Source organism: Erpetoichthys calabaricus, chromosome 11 (genome assembly GCF_900747795.2).
Source record: "Erpetoichthys calabaricus chromosome 11, fErpCal1.3, whole genome shotgun sequence".
NCBI classification, from domain to species: Eukaryota; Metazoa; Chordata; class Cladistia; order Polypteriformes; family Polypteridae; genus Erpetoichthys; species Erpetoichthys calabaricus.
Window position 1 is genome coordinate 40,496,796 of NC_041404.2, and position 19,479 is coordinate 40,516,274.

A 19,479-nucleotide genomic window follows, 5' to 3' on the forward strand; every position below is an offset into this window, starting at 1 on the left:
CTGCAGGTAAAGCAGGACGGTGCCATCTGTCTATACGGTGAATGTCTGCGCCACTTGTTACCCCGGGGGCTTCGCCTTCTTTAACAACTGTCACGCATCCCTTAGCAGCTCGATCCACATGTTCGAGGGCACCTGAAACGGGATTTTAATCCTTGACAGACATGCTGGTCATAGAATAGCTTGCTTTACAACACAATTTTGTACTGCGGCTAATCCCCTTTCAGTTTTTTTTTAGCAGAAAGCAATGCCGGGCACTCTTTGAAGCAGCGACGGCAACGGCAGCAGAAACGAGAGAAGCTCCAGACGCTCATGCAAAATACAAAGCTGCTGCGGCAGCCTCTATTTGCAAACTGCGAGGTCATTTATTCTCGGAGCAATTTGCCAAAGGAAAGAGAGGATTTCACATTCATTTCAGAGGCCATTACAGGGGACGAGGAACATTTGCAATTGCATATTTTTCCTGCTGATAAAAGCCCCGCTGTCTGATGAAGCATTCTGGAGCAAATAGAAAGTGAAGCGAATGCCGTGTGTATAATAAATATGCATAAAGCTAACTTGTACTTAACGGCACAGCGTCGCCTATTATCTGCCGCGCGGTCCACGCCTCCGCGAGTGCGGCCCCCGCCGGGGAAACTCAGAGCTCTATCTATCTATCTATCTATCTATCTATCTATCTATCTATCTATCTATCTATCTATCTATCTATCTATCTATCTATCTATCTATCATATAGTGCCTTTCATTTCTATCTATCTATCTATCTATCTATCTATCTATCTATCTATCTATCTATCTATCTATCTATCATATAGTGCCTTTCTATCTATCTATCTATCTATCTATCTATCTATCTATCTATCTATCTATCTATCTATCTATCTATCATATAGTGCCTTTCTATCTATCTATCTATCTATCTATCTATCTATCTATCTATCTATCTATCTATCTATCTATCTATCTATCTATCATATAGTGCCTTTCATTTCTATCTATCTATCTATCTATCTATCTATCTATCTATCTATCTATCTATCTATCTATCTATCTATCTATCTATCATATAGTGCCTTTCATTTCTTTCTATCTATCTATCTATCTATCTATCTATCTATCTATCTATCTATCTATCTATCTATCTATCTATCTATCTATCTATCGTGCCTTTCATTTCTATCTATCTATCTATCTATCTATCTATCTATCTATCTATCTATCTATCTATCTATCTATCTATCTATCTATCTATCTATCTATCATATAGTGCCTTTCTATCTATCTATCTATCTATCTATCTATCTATCTATCTATCTATCTATCTATCTATCTATCTATCTATCTATCTATCTATCTATCTATCTATCTATCATATAGTGCCTTTCATTTCTATCTATCTATCTATCTATCTATCTATCTATCTATCTATCTATCTATCTATCTATCTATCTATCTATCTATCTATCTATCTATCTATCATATAGTGCCTTTCATTTCTTTCTATCTATCTATCTATCTATCTATCTATCTATCTATCTATCTATCTATCTATCTATCTATCTATCTATCTATCTATCTATCTATCGTGCCTTTCATTTCTATCTATCTATCTATCTATCTATCTATCTATCTATCTATCTATCTATCTATCTATCATATAGTGCCTTTCTATCTATCTATCTATCTATCTATCTATCTATCTATCTATCTATCTATCTATCTATCTATCTATCTATCATATAGTGCCTTTCATTTCTATCTATCTATCTATCTATCTATCTATCTATCTATCTATCTATCTATCTATCTATCTATCTATCTATCTATCTATCATATAGTGCCTTTCATTTCTTTCTATCTATCTATCTATCTATCTATCTATCTATCTATCTATCTATCTATCTATCTATCTATCTATCTATCTATCTATCTATCTATCATATAGTGCCTTTCATTTCTATATCTATCTATCTATCTATCTATCTATCTATCTATCTATCTATCTATCTATCTATCTATCTATCTATCTATCTATCATATAGTGCCTTTCATTTCTATCTATCTATCTATCTATCTATCTATCTATCTATCTATCTATCTATCTATCTATCTATCTATCTATCTATCTATCTATCTATCATATAGTGCCTTTCATTTCTATCTATCTATCTATCTATCTATCTATCTATCTATCTATCTATCTATCTATCTATCTATCTATCTATCTATCATATAGTGCCTTTCATTTCTATATCTATCTATCTATCTATCTATCTATCTATCTATCTATCTATCTATCTATCTATCTATCTATCTATCTATCTATCTATCTATCTATCTATCTATCTATCTATCTATCTATCTAAGTAGTTTGAAGCTTTAAGGTTCTGCGAGCATTTCTGAAGAGCTCCCATGGTCATCCAACACCATCTTTTTGGTAAAGAGGGTACAGCACCAGCTTTATTTTTTAGAAACTTAAGAAAGCCAGCTTGACAGAATAGCTTCTAGTGTCCATTTATTGAGAGTAGTATAATTATTATTATAATACAGCATCTTAGTGTGCTGCGATAACTGATTAGAGAGATCTCCAGGTGGTTATTGATGTGGTTCATTGGCTCTCAGTTTGCCCATCTTCACAGGGCTGCCAGTATCCTGCAGGATTCATCACATCCTAACTGGCCGTCATTGTTTTCCCTGCTGCATTCTTGCAGGCAGTCCAGGGCCATTAAAACCTGTACCCCCAGACCCAGGAATAGCTTTTTCCCTGAGCAATTATGAGCTGAATGTCGCCCCACACTGACACTCCGTCCTCTAACCCTGAATCAGATTTGAAGCTTTACTATATAAATGTACCTGTCCCACCACCAATAACTGAAAATGTGCCATTGTTGACCTGGTTGATGTGTTATGTTGTGAGAGAATCCTTTGAATTTTTAATGCCCTAAATTGTACACAGAGTGAGCATTAGCTGATTAAGTGTATATGTCTGACAGCTCGATGTTTATTTTATTTAATCTAAACTCATCTGATTTTCTTAACTGCTTTTTCTACTCTGAGTTATGGTAGCAGCAGGCCAGACAGTCAGCCCAGACTTCCCAGCTCTTTCTGGTGAATCTCCAGATGTTTCAAAGCCAGCCAAGAGACACAATCCCTCCAGCTTGTCTTGAGTCTGCTTAGTGGGGTTTGGCCAGAGAAGCTCTGGGGTGGGGGAGCTGCCCGATGGGCATCCTTAAGACATACAGAAAAAATTTCAACTGTCCCCTGTTGATCTGGAGGAGCAGCAACTCTACTCAGAGGGTCTCCTGAATTGCGGTGCTGCTTACTTCACCAACCCATGAAGATTCTGTAGTTGTGCCACTTGTGCTTGTGATGGTGGAGCTTGTGGACCTTAGTGATACTCAGAGTTTGGTCATCAGAGTGTTATACTCTTTTGAGGGTCTCCTTTGGAAAACATTCTTGGGCTGAAAGGTCAGAAAAAGAATTGTTCATGAAGGTACAAATTAAAACACTGTGTACCTGGCCCAGGATGGGGCTACTGGGACCCACTTCTGGAGACAGGCCTTGGGGAGGCATATACCTGCAAGTGCCTGGTGGATGGGCAACCCACATTATCTGATCTGGCTCAGCCTGAAATGATGGTGTGAGGTGTCTTATGGGTTCTTATGTGGTGCCAATTTAGTGGTGGGCATAGACAGCAAAGATGATGACGTTTTGTTTCTTGAAAGTGTGCGGATATGAGTGTGTGTTTTTCGTCTTTAGTATCCCTGAGACTTGTGAAGCTGTTTAGAGAGGACACACTAATTTTGTAATACTGTGTGCAAGTCATTATTACTAATTTTGTAATACTGTGTGCAAGTCATTATTATTTTTATTATTATTATTATTGTTGTTGTTATTATTATTATTAAAAGAGTTTCCCGTTGTGTCCGCATTAGTCAGCTTTGACCACGCCCCTCCACACTGCTTGTCCAATCATTCCTCCTTCTGCGCACACACATCCTCTCTGCACACCACCCTGTGACACTCTCAGTGCTGCTAACTCACCCTTCAACCCAGTTATAATGACAAGGCAGAAACGCAAATTATCTATTCAAGAACGTCGAATTTTAGATTGCGACAGAAAAAGAGCGGCAAGAGCTGATGATGAACGACGAAAAGAAGAATATGAACGAAAAAAGAGCGGCATATAATAAAAATCAAGAACAAAGAGAATCTCCCAATAAATAAAAAAGAGAAAATTACCCTGAACAATATGCGAACAGAAAGGCAAAAAAGCAACATTTATAAAATGTAAGTTACAGGATAAAGTAGTTTGACGAGGTGTTAATGTAATTTAATTTTTTATTTACTTTGTATTACGTTTAACTTTTTTACTTCTACTCTTTACTACATTTTATTACTCATTGGTATTTAAGATAGACAATTGTAGTGAAATAGGCAAGTAACTGATTTTCTGTCTGTAATAACTAAACACTATACGGTCTTCCTCCCATGCCCCGCATACTCTTCTATACACCATCTCGCTTTCTCTAACGGTGGGGCGCCCTGACGATCTTAGAGCGACTCAGTCGTGAGATAGCGGGCACCCGCCCCCGAGGGTTGGCGAGCACGGGGCAGGGTCCCTAGTTATTATAATTATTGATGATAATAATAATAATAAAAAGCTATTTATTCATCACTATGTCCATCCCGACTGAAAGAAACACCTCAGTAAAAGTAACCGAAAACTGTCAAAATATAAAGACTTTGAAATCGAAATTGAACGAATGTGGGCAATGAAAGGCACAACAATACCAATAGTAATAGGAAACCTCGCACTTATAAAGAAAGGAATGGAGACGAATACCCAACAGATCCCGGGAAACATCAAAAATACAGACAATCACACTACTGGGAGCATGTCGTATCTTAAGAAAGGCACTATTCATTAAATTGACTTCTACCTCATTCTAACCCTGCGGGCCCAAGGTGTGGACCTGGTTATTATGGCATGGCATGAACTCAAACGGACTAATAATAATAATAATTGATCAGATAGATAGATAGATAGATAGATAGATAGATAGATAGATAGATAGATAGATAGATAGATACTTTATTAATCCCACACTGAATACAGTGCGTTTCATGCACACAGATGTCAATCTTATCGTGAATATATCCATTTTACACAATGCTTTGATATCCGTATATTTATAGTTTATTTTGTGATTTATTTTGTTTTATGCAATTTATTTTTTATCATAACTCCATATTTTAACCCACTTTTCTAGGGCAGGGTCAGCAAGCATCGAGTTCAAGGCAGGAACAATACCTGGACAGCCCACCATAGTGTATTATTTATTACTTTTATAAATACCCTGTATTTTTTCTGTTTATTTTGTACGTACAATAGAAAACAGAATCATTTGTATAACGCTGTTTTATGTCCCGCTCCACGTTTCGTATCTGCGTAATAATTAATGCGTACATTTGTTTTCAGCACACTCTGTTTCATCCAGTTAGTTAATGTATGTTTATTTTCGTGTATTTTTATTTATTTATTTTTATTTGTTTTGTTATCTAGTAGCTACTTTTTCATTTAGCTTTTGGCTTATTCATTTAAAGGCTCCCTAACTGTCAAGTTCACAGACATTTGAACGCTGCAAACTTGTCAGCCGTCGCTGATTACATTTCAAAGTCGTTTTTTTGCAAGTATAATTGCATCCTAAATAACCAGGCTGCTAAATAAATTACATTTTATCAAGTCAAAGGCACAGTGGACACTTCATTACCATATGCTTTTTTTTTTCTTTCTTTGTATCTTTTTTATTTTTTAACAGCCCTGCCAGTTCCCCAGCACAAGACGAATCCATCCTGGGCGAAGCGAGCTGTTTTATAATGCTGTTATAAATCTAAATGATATTTAATTGATCTTCCAAAGTCTTTTCTTCTTCTTTTTGCTCCCCTTCTTCTTTTCTTTTATTTCGATGTTGTTAAAACTTAAAGTTGTTTGTTCGTGTGCAGCTCCGGGTCACAAGTGTGCGAGGCGACACGCCGCCGCTCGATTTTAGAAATGAATTATGAATCGGAGCGGAGCCGCGCGAGCCGACACAGTGAACTGCAGGTTAACAATCACCGGGGCCGCAGTCACCCGGCTGTCTCGGTGTCGCGTCACGTGTCTGATGACGTGGTCTGCTCCGAAGCTCCCGCACCGCCCTTTTTGTTTTCATTGAAGAGCGATGTCTTTGACAGATCTGCGTGTCATTGAGGTCATCGGAAACGTCTAGCAGGTTTGTGTAAAGCGATGCTTTGTCAGCATTTTCAGAATTCTCGGTGTTTTAGTGCGGGATGAGCCCGAGGATACTTTCACTTACCTGGGCAGACACTTCAGTTCTCGCAATGTAACGAACACAGTTTGTAACGAGTGTTTGCATTGTCCTTTAATTTTCCTTCCACACCCGTAGGCGGAAGGCAACATGGGAAACACTGCACGCCCCACGGTATTGTATGTGTTCTACCAACTGTTTCTTGCCATGAGCCACTGCTATATCAGAGGTGGTTAATGGAGAACACATAGCTCTGCTGCCTCATGTCGCTGGGGCAGAGCTAGTCATTGTGTGCACTGTGCAATTTTTCCCAGTGTGCATGTTGGTTAGGTGTTTATTAGGTTATGTCGAGACTGGAAAATATTAAGATGAGGTTAGGTCAGGTTGGTGAGCATGCACTGGTACCCACCACATGACGAAACAGCTTGGGATCTTGATTGGCAACCCCCCCAGGCGGACACACAGTTCAGTCCCACCCTCCGTAAATTACCCCCTATCTGCCGCAGCCAGGTGTTAATGTGAGCATCCCCTTTGCCTAGTCCAGCCACTCGGGTCCTCGACAATGAGGATCCTGCAGGCCGGATCACCCAAGGGGTGCCGTAGTGTCGTAACTGACGCTCCCTCACAATGCAGGTAATGTGCCTCATTCGGGACTCCATGAGCAACCACTCATTCCACATACACATACAATTTCCCATCGGGATTAATAAAGTATCTATCTATCTATCTATCTATCTATCTATCTATCTATCTATCTATCTATCTATCTATCTATCTATCTATCTATCTATCTATCTATCTATCTATCTATCTATCTATCTACTGTATAGTCAAACCAGCGGTACCCAAGGATTCTCCAAAGAGACACAGTACCAAAGGAGTCCAGTCTTTGTCTCAGGTCACTGGATAGCATCCATATCTCACAACCATATAGCAAGACATTAAGAACCGGGACTCTAAGGATCCCTCCTGATCCCAAATTCCACATTTGTTTTATAAATACAAATATACAAGAGCATCTTTAACATATAGCTGATAGCTGGTTGGCCTGACAGCCCTTCCTGAGTCATCTATATATGGTGAAGTGACTGGAATGGGGAGAGGCTTACTTTGGACATCACAGTCCGGCAGGAATGCCCTCGCTGGACATCTTCTCTGGGCTGTTGGTAAAGGAGAGGGTACCGTTTACCTCAGTTGAGCTTGTCAGGGGACCCCAAAACACACATGCATGGCAGTGTTTATGTCACAAGCCTTTATAAAGAATTTTTTTACACCAAGAATAAGCTGCAATAATTTTAAACAAATTCCAGATCTTGACACCCAAGGGGCCAGGGCCACTGAGTGAGCACTCACCTTTTATACTTTACAGTTCATTGATTAACCACTAGAGTGCCCCGAGCCATTCTACATGATTGGCAATTGATTGAAGCACAACTGACAAAGTGGGCCATTTTTAAACTGAAGAATCTTCTCAGGAAGGCAAGAGGAAGTCTGATGGAGACCTCAGAGTGAATAAAAATTAGGAGGCATAGCAGGCTGTGAGGGCACGTCTTCCTTCTCATGCAAGTGGCTTTTCGGGGTAGTGGTGGACGGGTAGAAGATAAAGAGGCTGGAGAGTACGATGGAGATGTGTCACCTCACAATAACTTCTCTTTCTTTGTTTCTTTAGCTCTCGATGCCACTAAGGATCCTTGCCTGAAAGTGAAGTGCCCGCCGCACAAGGTGTGCGTAAGCCATGACTACCTGACGGCAATCTGCATCAGCCACAAGCAGCTGGCACACAGGTATGCCTGTCTTATCTTTCCTTTAACCTTGAGTAGGAGGAAAAGGCTGATTTACATCCAGCATGTGAAACCTGTTGCCCGACACAACAGCAGCTTTTCTCTCCCTTTCTTTCTGTGTTGGTGCTTTTCTCTTTCCAGCTCTGTGCCAGTTTACAAAGTGCCTGGTCTCATTTTCAGTTGGTGCCCAGGTGGCCACTCTTATCCAGATATTCTCTGAGAGAGACCTGGCTAGATGATGAGAGTTTCATCACACTAACATTAATGTAGATAGTAAAATGGATTTTTATAATAATAATAATAATAATAATAATAATACATTTTATTCAAATAGCAGTTTTCCTATGTTATGCAAACAGGATCAGAAGCAGAGGCTTTATGACCCTCTTTGTGATTATTCATGTGAAGTTATGCTGTTCCTCACATATAGACATCTAAAGGGGTCGCTTTGAGGGTCTGCCCTTCAAGACTAATGCCAGGTTCAGCACTGCAAAGAAATCAGCTACCCCTTGGTGGAGTTGTAATCCTGGTTCAAATATATACCAATTTCTGACACACCTAATTTTGGGTAGAACTAGAAATGACCTGTGAAGGAGAAATAAAGTCTCAGGTCCAGAACATGGGAGCACTTGGAGTCAGGAAGAAAATTATGGGCAAGAGCTCAACTAGCAAAGCGCCAGGGGAGTTGTGAGAGGGGTACGGAGAGAGTCAGAGACAAAGAATGCGGGTTTAATACTATTGTGGGTGGTGGATCAGCTGCCTCACTAGTCAGACAGGAGATTAGCCTGTGCAGGTAGGCCCAGAGGGGTGGCCATTTGTTGCTTTGCCTTTGATTTGTATGTTGTGATCTCATTCTTTTCTCTAACCATCTCTTGTATTTATTGTCAATGAAGATGCATTAGTGTTTGTGTCTTTTGACCTGCTTGGTCTCATTCTGGGTTCAGGGATGTCTTAAGTGTGCCCCCAGTTGCCCATTATATTTATATATACTAATTGGACACATTATTACGAACACCTGGGCACCTCATTATTTATGGAATTATCTAATCAGTCAATAATGTGGACCAGTGCAATGCATAAAATTATATAAATATACATTAGGACCTTCAGTTAATGATCACTTCTAACACAAGAATGGCGAAAACAGTGATGTTGGTGATTTTGACCATGACTTGAGATGGGCTGGCTTGAGAATTACTGTAACTGCTGATCTGGGAATTTCACAAACTGGTGTTTACTCAGAATGGTCCATAAAAAAAAAACAAAAAGCTGCAGCAGTTATGTGGAGGGAGAGACCTTGTTGATGTCAGAGGTCAGAAGAGAATGGCTGGACTGGTTGGAACTGACAGAAAGGCTACAGTAACTCAGATAACTGCTGGGGTGAGCAGAAAAGCATCTCAGGATGCACAGCATGTCGAACCTTAAGATGGATGGATTACAACAGTAGAAGATCACATCAGGTTCCATTCCTGTCAGACAAGAATGGAAGCTGATGCTGCAGTGTGCACAGGCTCACCAAAACTGGACAGTTGGAGCCTGGTCTGATATATCACAATTTCTGCTGAGGCACACAGATGGTAGATTCAGAATTTGGCACCAACAACAGGAATCCATGCACTCAACCTGCCTTGTGTCATCAGTCCAACAGCTGGTGGCAGTGATTTAAATGTGTAGGGAATGTTTTCTTAGCCTACTTTGGGCCTGTAAATATCAGTTAATCATTGCTTGAATGCCATGACCTATCTGCAAGTTTTACTGACTGTGTACGTCCTTTCATGGCCACAATTTTCCAATCTTCTGTTGGCTACTTCCAACATGATAAAAGTACCATATTGCAACACAAAAGTCCTCTCAAACTGGATTCATGAACATGAGAATGAGTTCAGTGTTCTTCAGTCTCTGGATATGAATCAAGTAGAACCTTTCAGATGTGGAAGAACAGGAGATTCTCAGGATGAACAGAACGTGCAACAGACAAATCTACAGAAATTACGTGATGCAATCATGTCAACATGGATCACAAACTCAAAGGAATGTTTCCAGCATCTTGTGGAATCCATGCTATGAAGAACTGAGGACCTACCCAGCATTGGTGTAGTGTTCCAAAGCACTTGTCCATAAATTTGAATATAATGCTCTGTGGCGAAATTGTAAAGGAAGAGGTGCTGTTGTGATTAAATAAGCTGAAAACTAGCAAATCACCAGGGCCGGATGACATTTAACCTTGGATGCTTGAAGAGGTCATTGAGTACATATATGAACCCTTGATGTGTATTTTAGAAAGTCTTTGCACAGAAAGTCTTATCTCATTATATAAAAGGATGATAAGGCAGATCCAAATCACTATTGGCCAGTAAGCTTTATAAACATCACACATAAATTAATGGAAGTAATTATTAAGGAGAAGATTGAGCAGCATATGGCAGGAACTGGAGTTTAGAGAGCAGTCAACATGGGTTTAGATGAGGAGGTCGTGTTTTACTGTTATAGTATGCTGGAATTTTGTGTGTTATGAAACAACATGGGATTAAGTGTATTTTATGTTTTCTTCTGTTATTTTGATGGGTGGCACCCCAAGAGGAGGGCCACCCTGACATCCCCACTTCTGAGACTTCCCTCTGGCTATTTAAGTTCAGGAAAACGGGATCTCAAAAAGTGATGCATTAATGTTGTTTTTTAGTCTGGAAGTACTGTATTGTTTTTTTGTTTTGATATTCAATTTTTCAAATACTTTCTGCTTGGGTCTTTGGATTATTCTTCTGGATTGTGTATTGGGACTTGGTTACCTGGGATAGCTTTTTAGGCAATTTATTTTTGAGTTCTTTTTCTGCTATTATCGATATTTTTGTAAATTAATATATTCATTTATAAAGAATTCTCATTGCCTTTTGGTTACAAGCTGGAATTTGTACATTTTTCTTCCTCCAATTAGGCATTTTGACATTTTTGAGTGTTTTGAACTTTAAAAGTCATCTTCCTCAATTTTGGGCCTGTATTAGGCCAATGCCTCAGCTATCGGTTGGGGACTAGCTGGCTTGGGGTGAACTTCTTCTGGACTGGACAATGAAGATCCTGGCCTTCTGTGTTATTGTGGTGTTTCCCTCTACTTACCCTTTACCTCATCAGGTTCTTACCGGGTTGGTCTACTGTCACATCTTAAGATTATCACACACATACACACACATATATATATATATATATATATATATATATATATATATATATATATATATATATATATATATACACACACATACACACAGACCCTAACCACAACAGTGCCCCATGAATGACACACACACAGCTGGTTAACCTCTAGCACTTTAAACCACACAAGTGCCTTAGGAATAACACAGCCTGTCACTCTCTCAGCACTTCAAGAGACTTACTTATTATTGACATGAACAACATACAATGTTTAAAATATATCCATAAATATAACCCTAAATATTACTTCTGGTCTCCAAGAATATATTTAAACATACAAAGGCTCAGCATCCCTGACTATAGGCCATTTATCAGCCAAGAATGCCTTCCTTTACATATTGTTCCCTACTATTGGGTGGAGCTCACACCCTCAGCCTTAATAAACCTCACAGCACAAAGCATATGGCAAACCTCTGGCTGCACTAGATGTTGAAAGAAATTTATCTTATTACTTCAGTCACTCTAGACATTAAGACAAAGCATTGAAAGTTAAAAGCAGCATAGTATTTATTACAGGAATAATAATACCAGTAGAGAAAAAGCATAAAAGAAAATGTGGATAGCAAAGTCTATATATAGTCTTTAGAAAAAGCTTACGAAAAAGTAAAGATGACAAGGATGAATGTCACAGGCGGCTTGTGATCGAGCACTCAAAGTTACTCATTAGATGCTTTTCTGACGATCAGATTGAAATGGCTACATGTTGATGGCGCCCTCTTCTGATGTTGCTCTTTTCTCTCCTGACGTCGTTCTGTTCTCTTATTCTGATGTTGCTCTTCAGACGAAGCATATTTATTAAAAAATTCTACCGGGGGGTTTCACAAGATGTGATTGTTAAATATTCTGATTGGCTGGCTGTCAATATGATGAATGAATTCACTAGTTCATTTTCCCAAACAATAAAACTTTTTGATGTTGCTTAGTACCTACTGGCATGTCTTCCTTTCCCAGGCTGTAAACCCATTTAGCAACTTGTTGTCCCAGATGCCCAACCTTTCTCAGGTTATAAAGTAATTGAGAGCCTGAGGCATTGCCATGTTTTCCTCTTTTTGAATGAACAGCTATTTTAAAAGTGAGGTACAATTCGGGAAGAGGATATGCTTTGATGTGTCCTAAAATTAAGTTCATCTAGTGTTCTCTTGAGCAAAATATAATGAAAATATAGACACAAATCTGCAGATTTTGCACACCACAACACCTTCTATTGTGGCTCTTTTTGGAGACCTCACACCCTTTCAGTACGTTTGAGACTCCAGTTCACAACTCTGCCACTAAATAATCCCGATATTCTTCAGCTGTGGTTCACTATTATAAATATAAATTTAATGATGGAAGGAGGGTCTACAATTCCAGTGTTTGTTCACTTCTGAGCACATTCCATTTTTGTTCACGAGTGCATTTTCTTGAGGTGGCTTATTGGACAATATTTTAGTAAAAATACATGAGTTTGACATGACTCGATGACTTGACATGTGGATTATGCACCACAAGTAACGTGAGATTTTTTCATGGATGTTTTTTAAAATGTTTGCTGGTGTCCAGCATTTCTCACCTTAGATGCCTATTATATTAGAAACTTTGTTATCTTTATTCTCCAACAGTAAAAATTTTTTTCTTCTATCTCTACAGTCTACGAGGGTAAGTAACATATAAGAGATACCATTTTTGGGTGGAGTACTCCTTTAAACAGAGACACCACATCCCTGGCTTTACATCTGCTGCCCATGTCATTCACTGTGAGAGGACCTTTCTAATGTGGACATTCTCGCTGTCCTAAAGCCACTCTGTACGGCTCTCATAAAGTGTCTGCTCAGCAGTGGCCCCTGTTTGGACCCCTCACTCACCTTCAAATTGTAGCTCAAGCCACGTCCCTTTAGTGTACACCATGATGCATTTGTCTGAAGCCGGCTCTCCTTCACCTGACTATCCTGTCAGCCATTTCTTATAGACGCTTGTGTTCATTTTACATTCTGATGGCATACTGGGACATTTAATCGGCCTCCTTACTTTTGTGGAAGAAACCCCCCGAAGGAAGACAGGAATAGTTCAATCAATTAGATTTTTATTCAGCCACAGATGGGTAACTGGATTCTACATTGCAAGGCAGAAGAGCAAAGTTCCATTTCTCGATCAGCTTTTAATATTTTCTTCTTCCTCCTCCTTCCCCTTATTTATCAAAGAAAACCATAATATCATTTACTTAAGCATTTTATTTTATTACGCTAATGGGCCATCTGTTCTTATTTTTTTTACTTGTCAGATAGACCCTAAAGAAGGAAAGGTCGTCTTTCCTTTGTCAAATAGATGCATTCCTAAAGAAACTGGAAAATGTCCTGGGTCAGCTTACTGCATCCTGTCTTATTACAGACGCCTGTATGAATAACCTGCCATTATAGCCAAACAGCTTTCTCAGGTATTAACTCTATGTAGCTTGCAAGCAGTTAATTTTTCTTTCACACTTTGCTTTTATTTCTCTGGGTATTTTATTTTTTTCTAATAATGCACATGTAGGGCTTGTTTTTAAACATGTGCTGTCACCTGCCTGGTTATCTGGTGAGGTTTGCTCAACTCCAGTCTAGTTGTGTGCAACGTGTGATGCATCTTATTTATGAAGGGTGCGATGTGAAATACAGACAGATTAAAAGATTGATTAGAAAAATAAAAATTTCAATTCTCTTGATCAGTCACTTACTCAAAGCGTTGTTTTATGAGAGCTGAGCTGTGGAGTTATAAATTACGTTTAATTTTAATGATGGCAACTCTTAAATGTCAGGGGCAAATGAGTGATTTATTGTGATGGATCCTTGTTTCCGAGAAATAATAAAGAAGTCAACGCATGCGACAAGGGAGAGCAAGTAAGGACTCGTATGGCATGCAAGCACCTTGTGATGGTTATAGAACATAAGTCTAAATGAAGAGACAACAGCGGAGTAAGGCACAGCTTGAGACACCGATGCCTTCTTCACCAAAGAGGTCTCCAGTTTTAAAGATTTCTTCTACTGCAGACATTCATTTTTGAGATCTCCACCGCTCCAGACTTTTATTTAGGAGAATCCAACCACTATAAATCATCACCACTGCATAAATTTGCCACTAGAGTTCTCACCCACATTTAGTAATTCACCGTGTAGGACTCCACCAAAGCAGGGGTCTCATTTTTAAAGCTTTGCATGGAAACAAGAATCAGCTAGCATGCATTAAAATAACTGAAATATGCATAAGCCAAAAAAAAAACTGATTTATGAAAGCTGAGCATACATGATTTACACTTGATAAGTCACAATCGTCTTATAAATGTGTGTATGTGAATGTGCCTCAAACCCCGCCCACCATGAAATGACCATATATGGACTATGCTAACGAACCTCATACATATGCAGTCACAATGGTGCAGAACGTGGTTGGCTGGTAGAGAAGCCTCCTTCTGTCTTATGGTGTGCTCCAGAGGTGAACCTGCCAAAAGCATGTGCAGTACTGAAGCACCTCTCCTCTACATTCTGGCCTAAGCAGCCAGCGTTTGAGTGGATAGTGTGATGGGCAGCCATGGCCATTACCTGGCTGGGACGCCAACTGTATGGAAGGACCGGGTAGATAGCATTGGCAAGGCAATACCAGCAAGGCAGTACCGCAGGGTTTGCTGGGAGTTTGGCACAGCTCTGTTGGGTTCCATAGAGGCCACCAGGGGGAGCTGCAAAGCCCTTCACTGGGCTCTCACCACACTTGAGAGTGATTCCAGGTCTGATTAATGAGCCACCTGGAACACCCCTGGGGCCATCATAAAAGGAGCCGCCTTACTCCATTCGAGGAGACAGAGTCGGGAGGAAGAGGACGAAAAGAGACAGAAAGAAAGGGCATTACCTTCCCTGGGGCACTAAAGGGCAGCCACCCTGGCTTGCTGTACGGCCACGGGTTTAGAGCTTGGAAGTCGCCCCCTGCTGGGGCCTGTGGCCACCACCAGAGGGCACTTGGACTATTTTGGAGCCCTGTGTTGCAGCACTTCCGCCACACCCGGAAGCCGGTCAGTGGGCACCTGGAGTACTTCTGGGTGCCTTATAAAACAAGTCAGCAGCCACTACTCCAGAGTCTAGAGTCGGGAGGAAGAGGACGAAGCTGGTGGGAGGAGGAGTGGAGGTGTGTAAAGGCAAAATAAGAAATGAACTTGGGGTTCTTTATTGAAGAGCTGTGCTGGAAGGATGGGAAGCAGGGGGAAGCTGTTCTCACACTCAAAAAACTAAAGGTGTGTTGCACCTGCACTTGTGTCCGTGTCAGTCTGTGTCGGGTAGGGTGGCTGGTACACCCTATGGTGGTCCACTATAGTCACCTGGCACGTGGAATGACATGTATAGTACAGTCAATATGAGAAACTGAGGGCTTAGTCTGTTAGCTTTCCAAAAGGTCAGCCTCCATGTACAGCGCCATCAGCAAGTCATCTGCCAACACTACTTTGCCTCAAAGTAAATTAATCAGGGGTTCATCCAGGCTGCCAAGCCACAATATTTTTCAGTCTCATCTTGGTATCACAAGTGACTTGTATGTTATTGAAATGTAACTGATTACATTTAACAAAAGCGGCTTCATTTTTGCTAGGTGACTTTATTGCAATATGAGTGCAGTTAATTGCTCCGATTATGTTGGGCAAACTGGACACTGCTGCAGATTCACTTTTTATGTTGGGCCGTACATCCACTCCATACGGAAACTGAACGCAGCACCTTGTCAGTTGGCTTATGGCTTCCAGCACAGTGGGCATGATGGAACTGAAGCTTGGCTAAGACATTTCTGACCTGTCGGCCAATTCTGTCTGATAGGTGACCATTGGAGATGAACAGGTAAGACAGCCTGTCTTTCTAATGCAGGGCCTAATTCCGCACATAGCTCCAAGACAATGGCTCCTGGGAGACTAAATAGGCTCATAAGCCAGTCATCACCATGAGCAAAAAAATCCTGCCAGCTCCTTCAACAACAGCAGCAGCAACTTTTATTTCTATAGCACATTTTTATACAAAGGATGTAGTTCAAAGTGCTTTACAATGAGTCAATGAAGTAACTACATGCAAAGGAAACACAAATTAAAATTACATAGGAAAACTAATGCATAAAAATTCAAAAAATAAATAATGCACACTGACACAATACATAATTAAGACAAATGGAGTCCTTAAATACAGAATTGTTTTTCAAAGTCTCTAAATGACGGTGCCATGATGAGTTCAGTTGGCCGGGGTGGACAGAAAACAAAGAGAAAAAACAAAATCTGTAAGTTCTATGCAGAGGTGGCCATAGGGGTGTGCGGGGCCTAGGGCTGACCAACCCCACGCGGGGCCGCTGTTACCGGTATGTGTGGATTGTATAAACTTGCACACAAATTTAATAAAAATAATGTTAACATGCACTGGATTTTCTCATTACAGTATTCAGTTAAATGTTTTGCAAGATAACACGCTGACTTTATCTGATATAATCTAATAAAAAAGTGCGCCACGATCTCTTCCACTCATGGTGTCGGCAACGATACGGCTAAACCAGTAATAAAATGTTCCACTACTAAACACTTCCCACACTGTTTCAACGAGGCCTACTGTAGCAAACTGAACCAAAGACTCGACTAAGAAACGATGTTAGGCGGTCCGGACACAAATGAGTCATAAGCGACAAGCCATCAGTTGTTCCCAAGTCAAAACGGAAGCCAACCCAGCGACTAATGGGCTATGCCCATTTTAGGAAGGGATTATACTGGCGACCCTTTTTGGGCAATGAAGGTGGACTATGGAATGTTTTCAAAGATGTACATGTACGGAATTTGACCATGAAGAGGGATTTTAAAAGGGTTCCTCTTAGAAGCATCTCATATATATATATATATATATATATATATATATATATATATATATATATATATATATATATATATATATATATATATATATATATATATATATATATATACATATATATATATATATATATACTGGAGAATATAACTTGACAAGTCTGCTCGAACGGGACATGTGGACCTCAAAAGTGGGGTCCCCTTAGGTGCAGGGCCAGGGATGGGCGCCCCACTTGCCACCCCCAAACGCTGTTGTTGGTTCCATGCCAAAGGCAACTCAGACTTCATTGGGTCATGTCTTTCTTTCTTTCTTTCTTTCTTTCTTTCTTTCTTTCTTTCTTTCTTTCTTTCTTTCTTTCTTTCTTTCTTTCTTTCTTTCTTTCTTTTTAATGCTTTGACACAGGATTTGACACAGTGGGTCTTGTCGCAGGTTGGGGTATCGGCTTTTATTCAAACATTCAGACATCTCAGATGGCTACACAGGGATTTGATCAGGTGGTGGTGAGCAGCACAGAGCACCACCACAAAAGACCTACAAGCTTATGCTCGTCATATATACCCATTTGCGTAGTCTTCAAGTGGCACAGTACAAACTGTGTTGTATCAAACCATTAGGCTATGAATTGGCTGAATAGGGCACAGGGAGTGAATCACACCCAGGTTTTTACTTATTGACAAGAAGTGATGGGGTTGGTTTCAAATCTTGAGAAATGATATAAGGAGGCTGATATTCTAGCAGCGCTACATGACTTGAGAACTTCAGCTCTCAGCAGTCCCCACTGTGGCCCTGTTTGGACGTCTGAGGAGAGGATGGGGGGCTACTGGGGATTAGACAGGTCAGCGGGAGATATAAAAGGAAGCCTGCTATATTGTAAAGGAAGACGCATTGTTTGTGTCTGAGTTCACCCGTCGCACCTGTATGGATGTGTGGATTGTCTTGCTGCCTTCCATATTGTGTAAGCAGTGAGTCGGATTTATCCTCGTACTTCATCAGAGGGAGCGCACCCAAATCTCACCATGTCATTAATACCGGTGTGACAGTCTGTACATTACTTACAACAAGCTGTTCACTGGATCGTCATTTTCTCCTTCATTTCATCCCATTTGTTGCTGCTGCAGATTGGACTGTGTTATGGACTTTGTCGTTTGTGTTTATCGTGTTTATTGGTGTTTCCTTATTGAGTTACTTTTGCGATCGCCGATCCGGTAGCTTTGGAGGGTTTGGTATAATGTTTAGTTTGACTTTTCCTTCACCCAAGGCCGGGTGTGTTCCTGGGGTCCCCACCGAAAAAATAAATAAATCACATTCTTGAAGTGGTGTGAATCTTAGCGGCATTGTACCCGCTACAATGTGAACAGAGGAAAAAAATAAAAGTTATTCAGTGCAAATACGCAGCATTGGCCAACTCAAAAGAGAACAAAAATAGTGTCAGTATATTGTACTCAACACTTTTGAGGTTTAATAATTGTCTCATCAGCACATAGTATACTAACATCTCTGTGATATGAATTATTATACATATGAGTCGTCATGTTGTTGGTTTGACTGCATTTCCCTGCTTTATCAAGGGTGCCGTCATTTCCCACTTTCTTGCCTACATTGCCTACGCATGGCTGAGATTTTCCTTAAATACACGCACCTTCCCCTGTCAGTTTTTCTTTAATAAATCCTGACTTTTTTATGGAAAGCTGCGCAAATCTCCCCCTCTATCAACTTCTACTAGGGCATGGTACTCAGCTCTGGTCCTGGAGGTCCAGGGTGGCTGCAGCTTTTCATTCCAACCAATTTCACAATAAGAAGCCAAAACTAACAGATCTTGGATGGCTTTTTAGTGCTTTCATTCTTCCAAGACAAAAATTGTATATTTTTTGTTTTCTAAGAACTTTCTTTATATTGTGGTCCTTCCCTTCTCTCTCCTTTAATCCAAAACCATGTATTAACACTTCATGACACATGTACTCAGGCTTCAATGGAAGCACATGAGCTGGAGAGCCGGTGGCTTTGATGGCTGGATAAGAAAACAGGCAACGATTAAAGCGTGAATGCAGGAAATTAAGAGTTCTGAATTGTAACAAATTAGTTAATAGAACCATTGCCCAAAAACAATATTTCTTCATTGTGAAAAAAAAAAATTAAGAAACTGCTTAAAGTGAAAACCACTGCAGACCTCCAGGAACCCTGCACTGGGGCAAATTTCCACCTCTCCAAAACTTCACCACAGACACAGCCAATGTTCATGTCTAAGCTCTTGAGTTTTTGTAAATTCACAAAAATGACACAAAGTTATTAAAAAGGTTTGGGGAAACCACCTGTATATTGTGCCTTGGCTGCAAAACGATTATATGATTGCAAGAT

The 19,479-nt window shown here is 40.1% G+C and overlaps 1 protein-coding gene across 1 annotated transcript in view; it reads left to right on the forward strand.

The window, feature by feature from the left end:
- Nucleotides 1–19,479, forward strand: part of spock1 (SPARC (osteonectin), cwcv and kazal like domains proteoglycan 1) — a 633,015-nt gene that overhangs the window by 414,792 nt on the left and 198,744 nt on the right. The window contains exon 4 of the mRNA XM_028812997.2: nucleotides 7,975–8,089. Coding sequence (XP_028668830.2) covers nucleotides 7,975–8,089 — 115 coding nt within the window. The remainder of the gene's footprint in view (nucleotides 1–7,974; nucleotides 8,090–19,479) is intronic.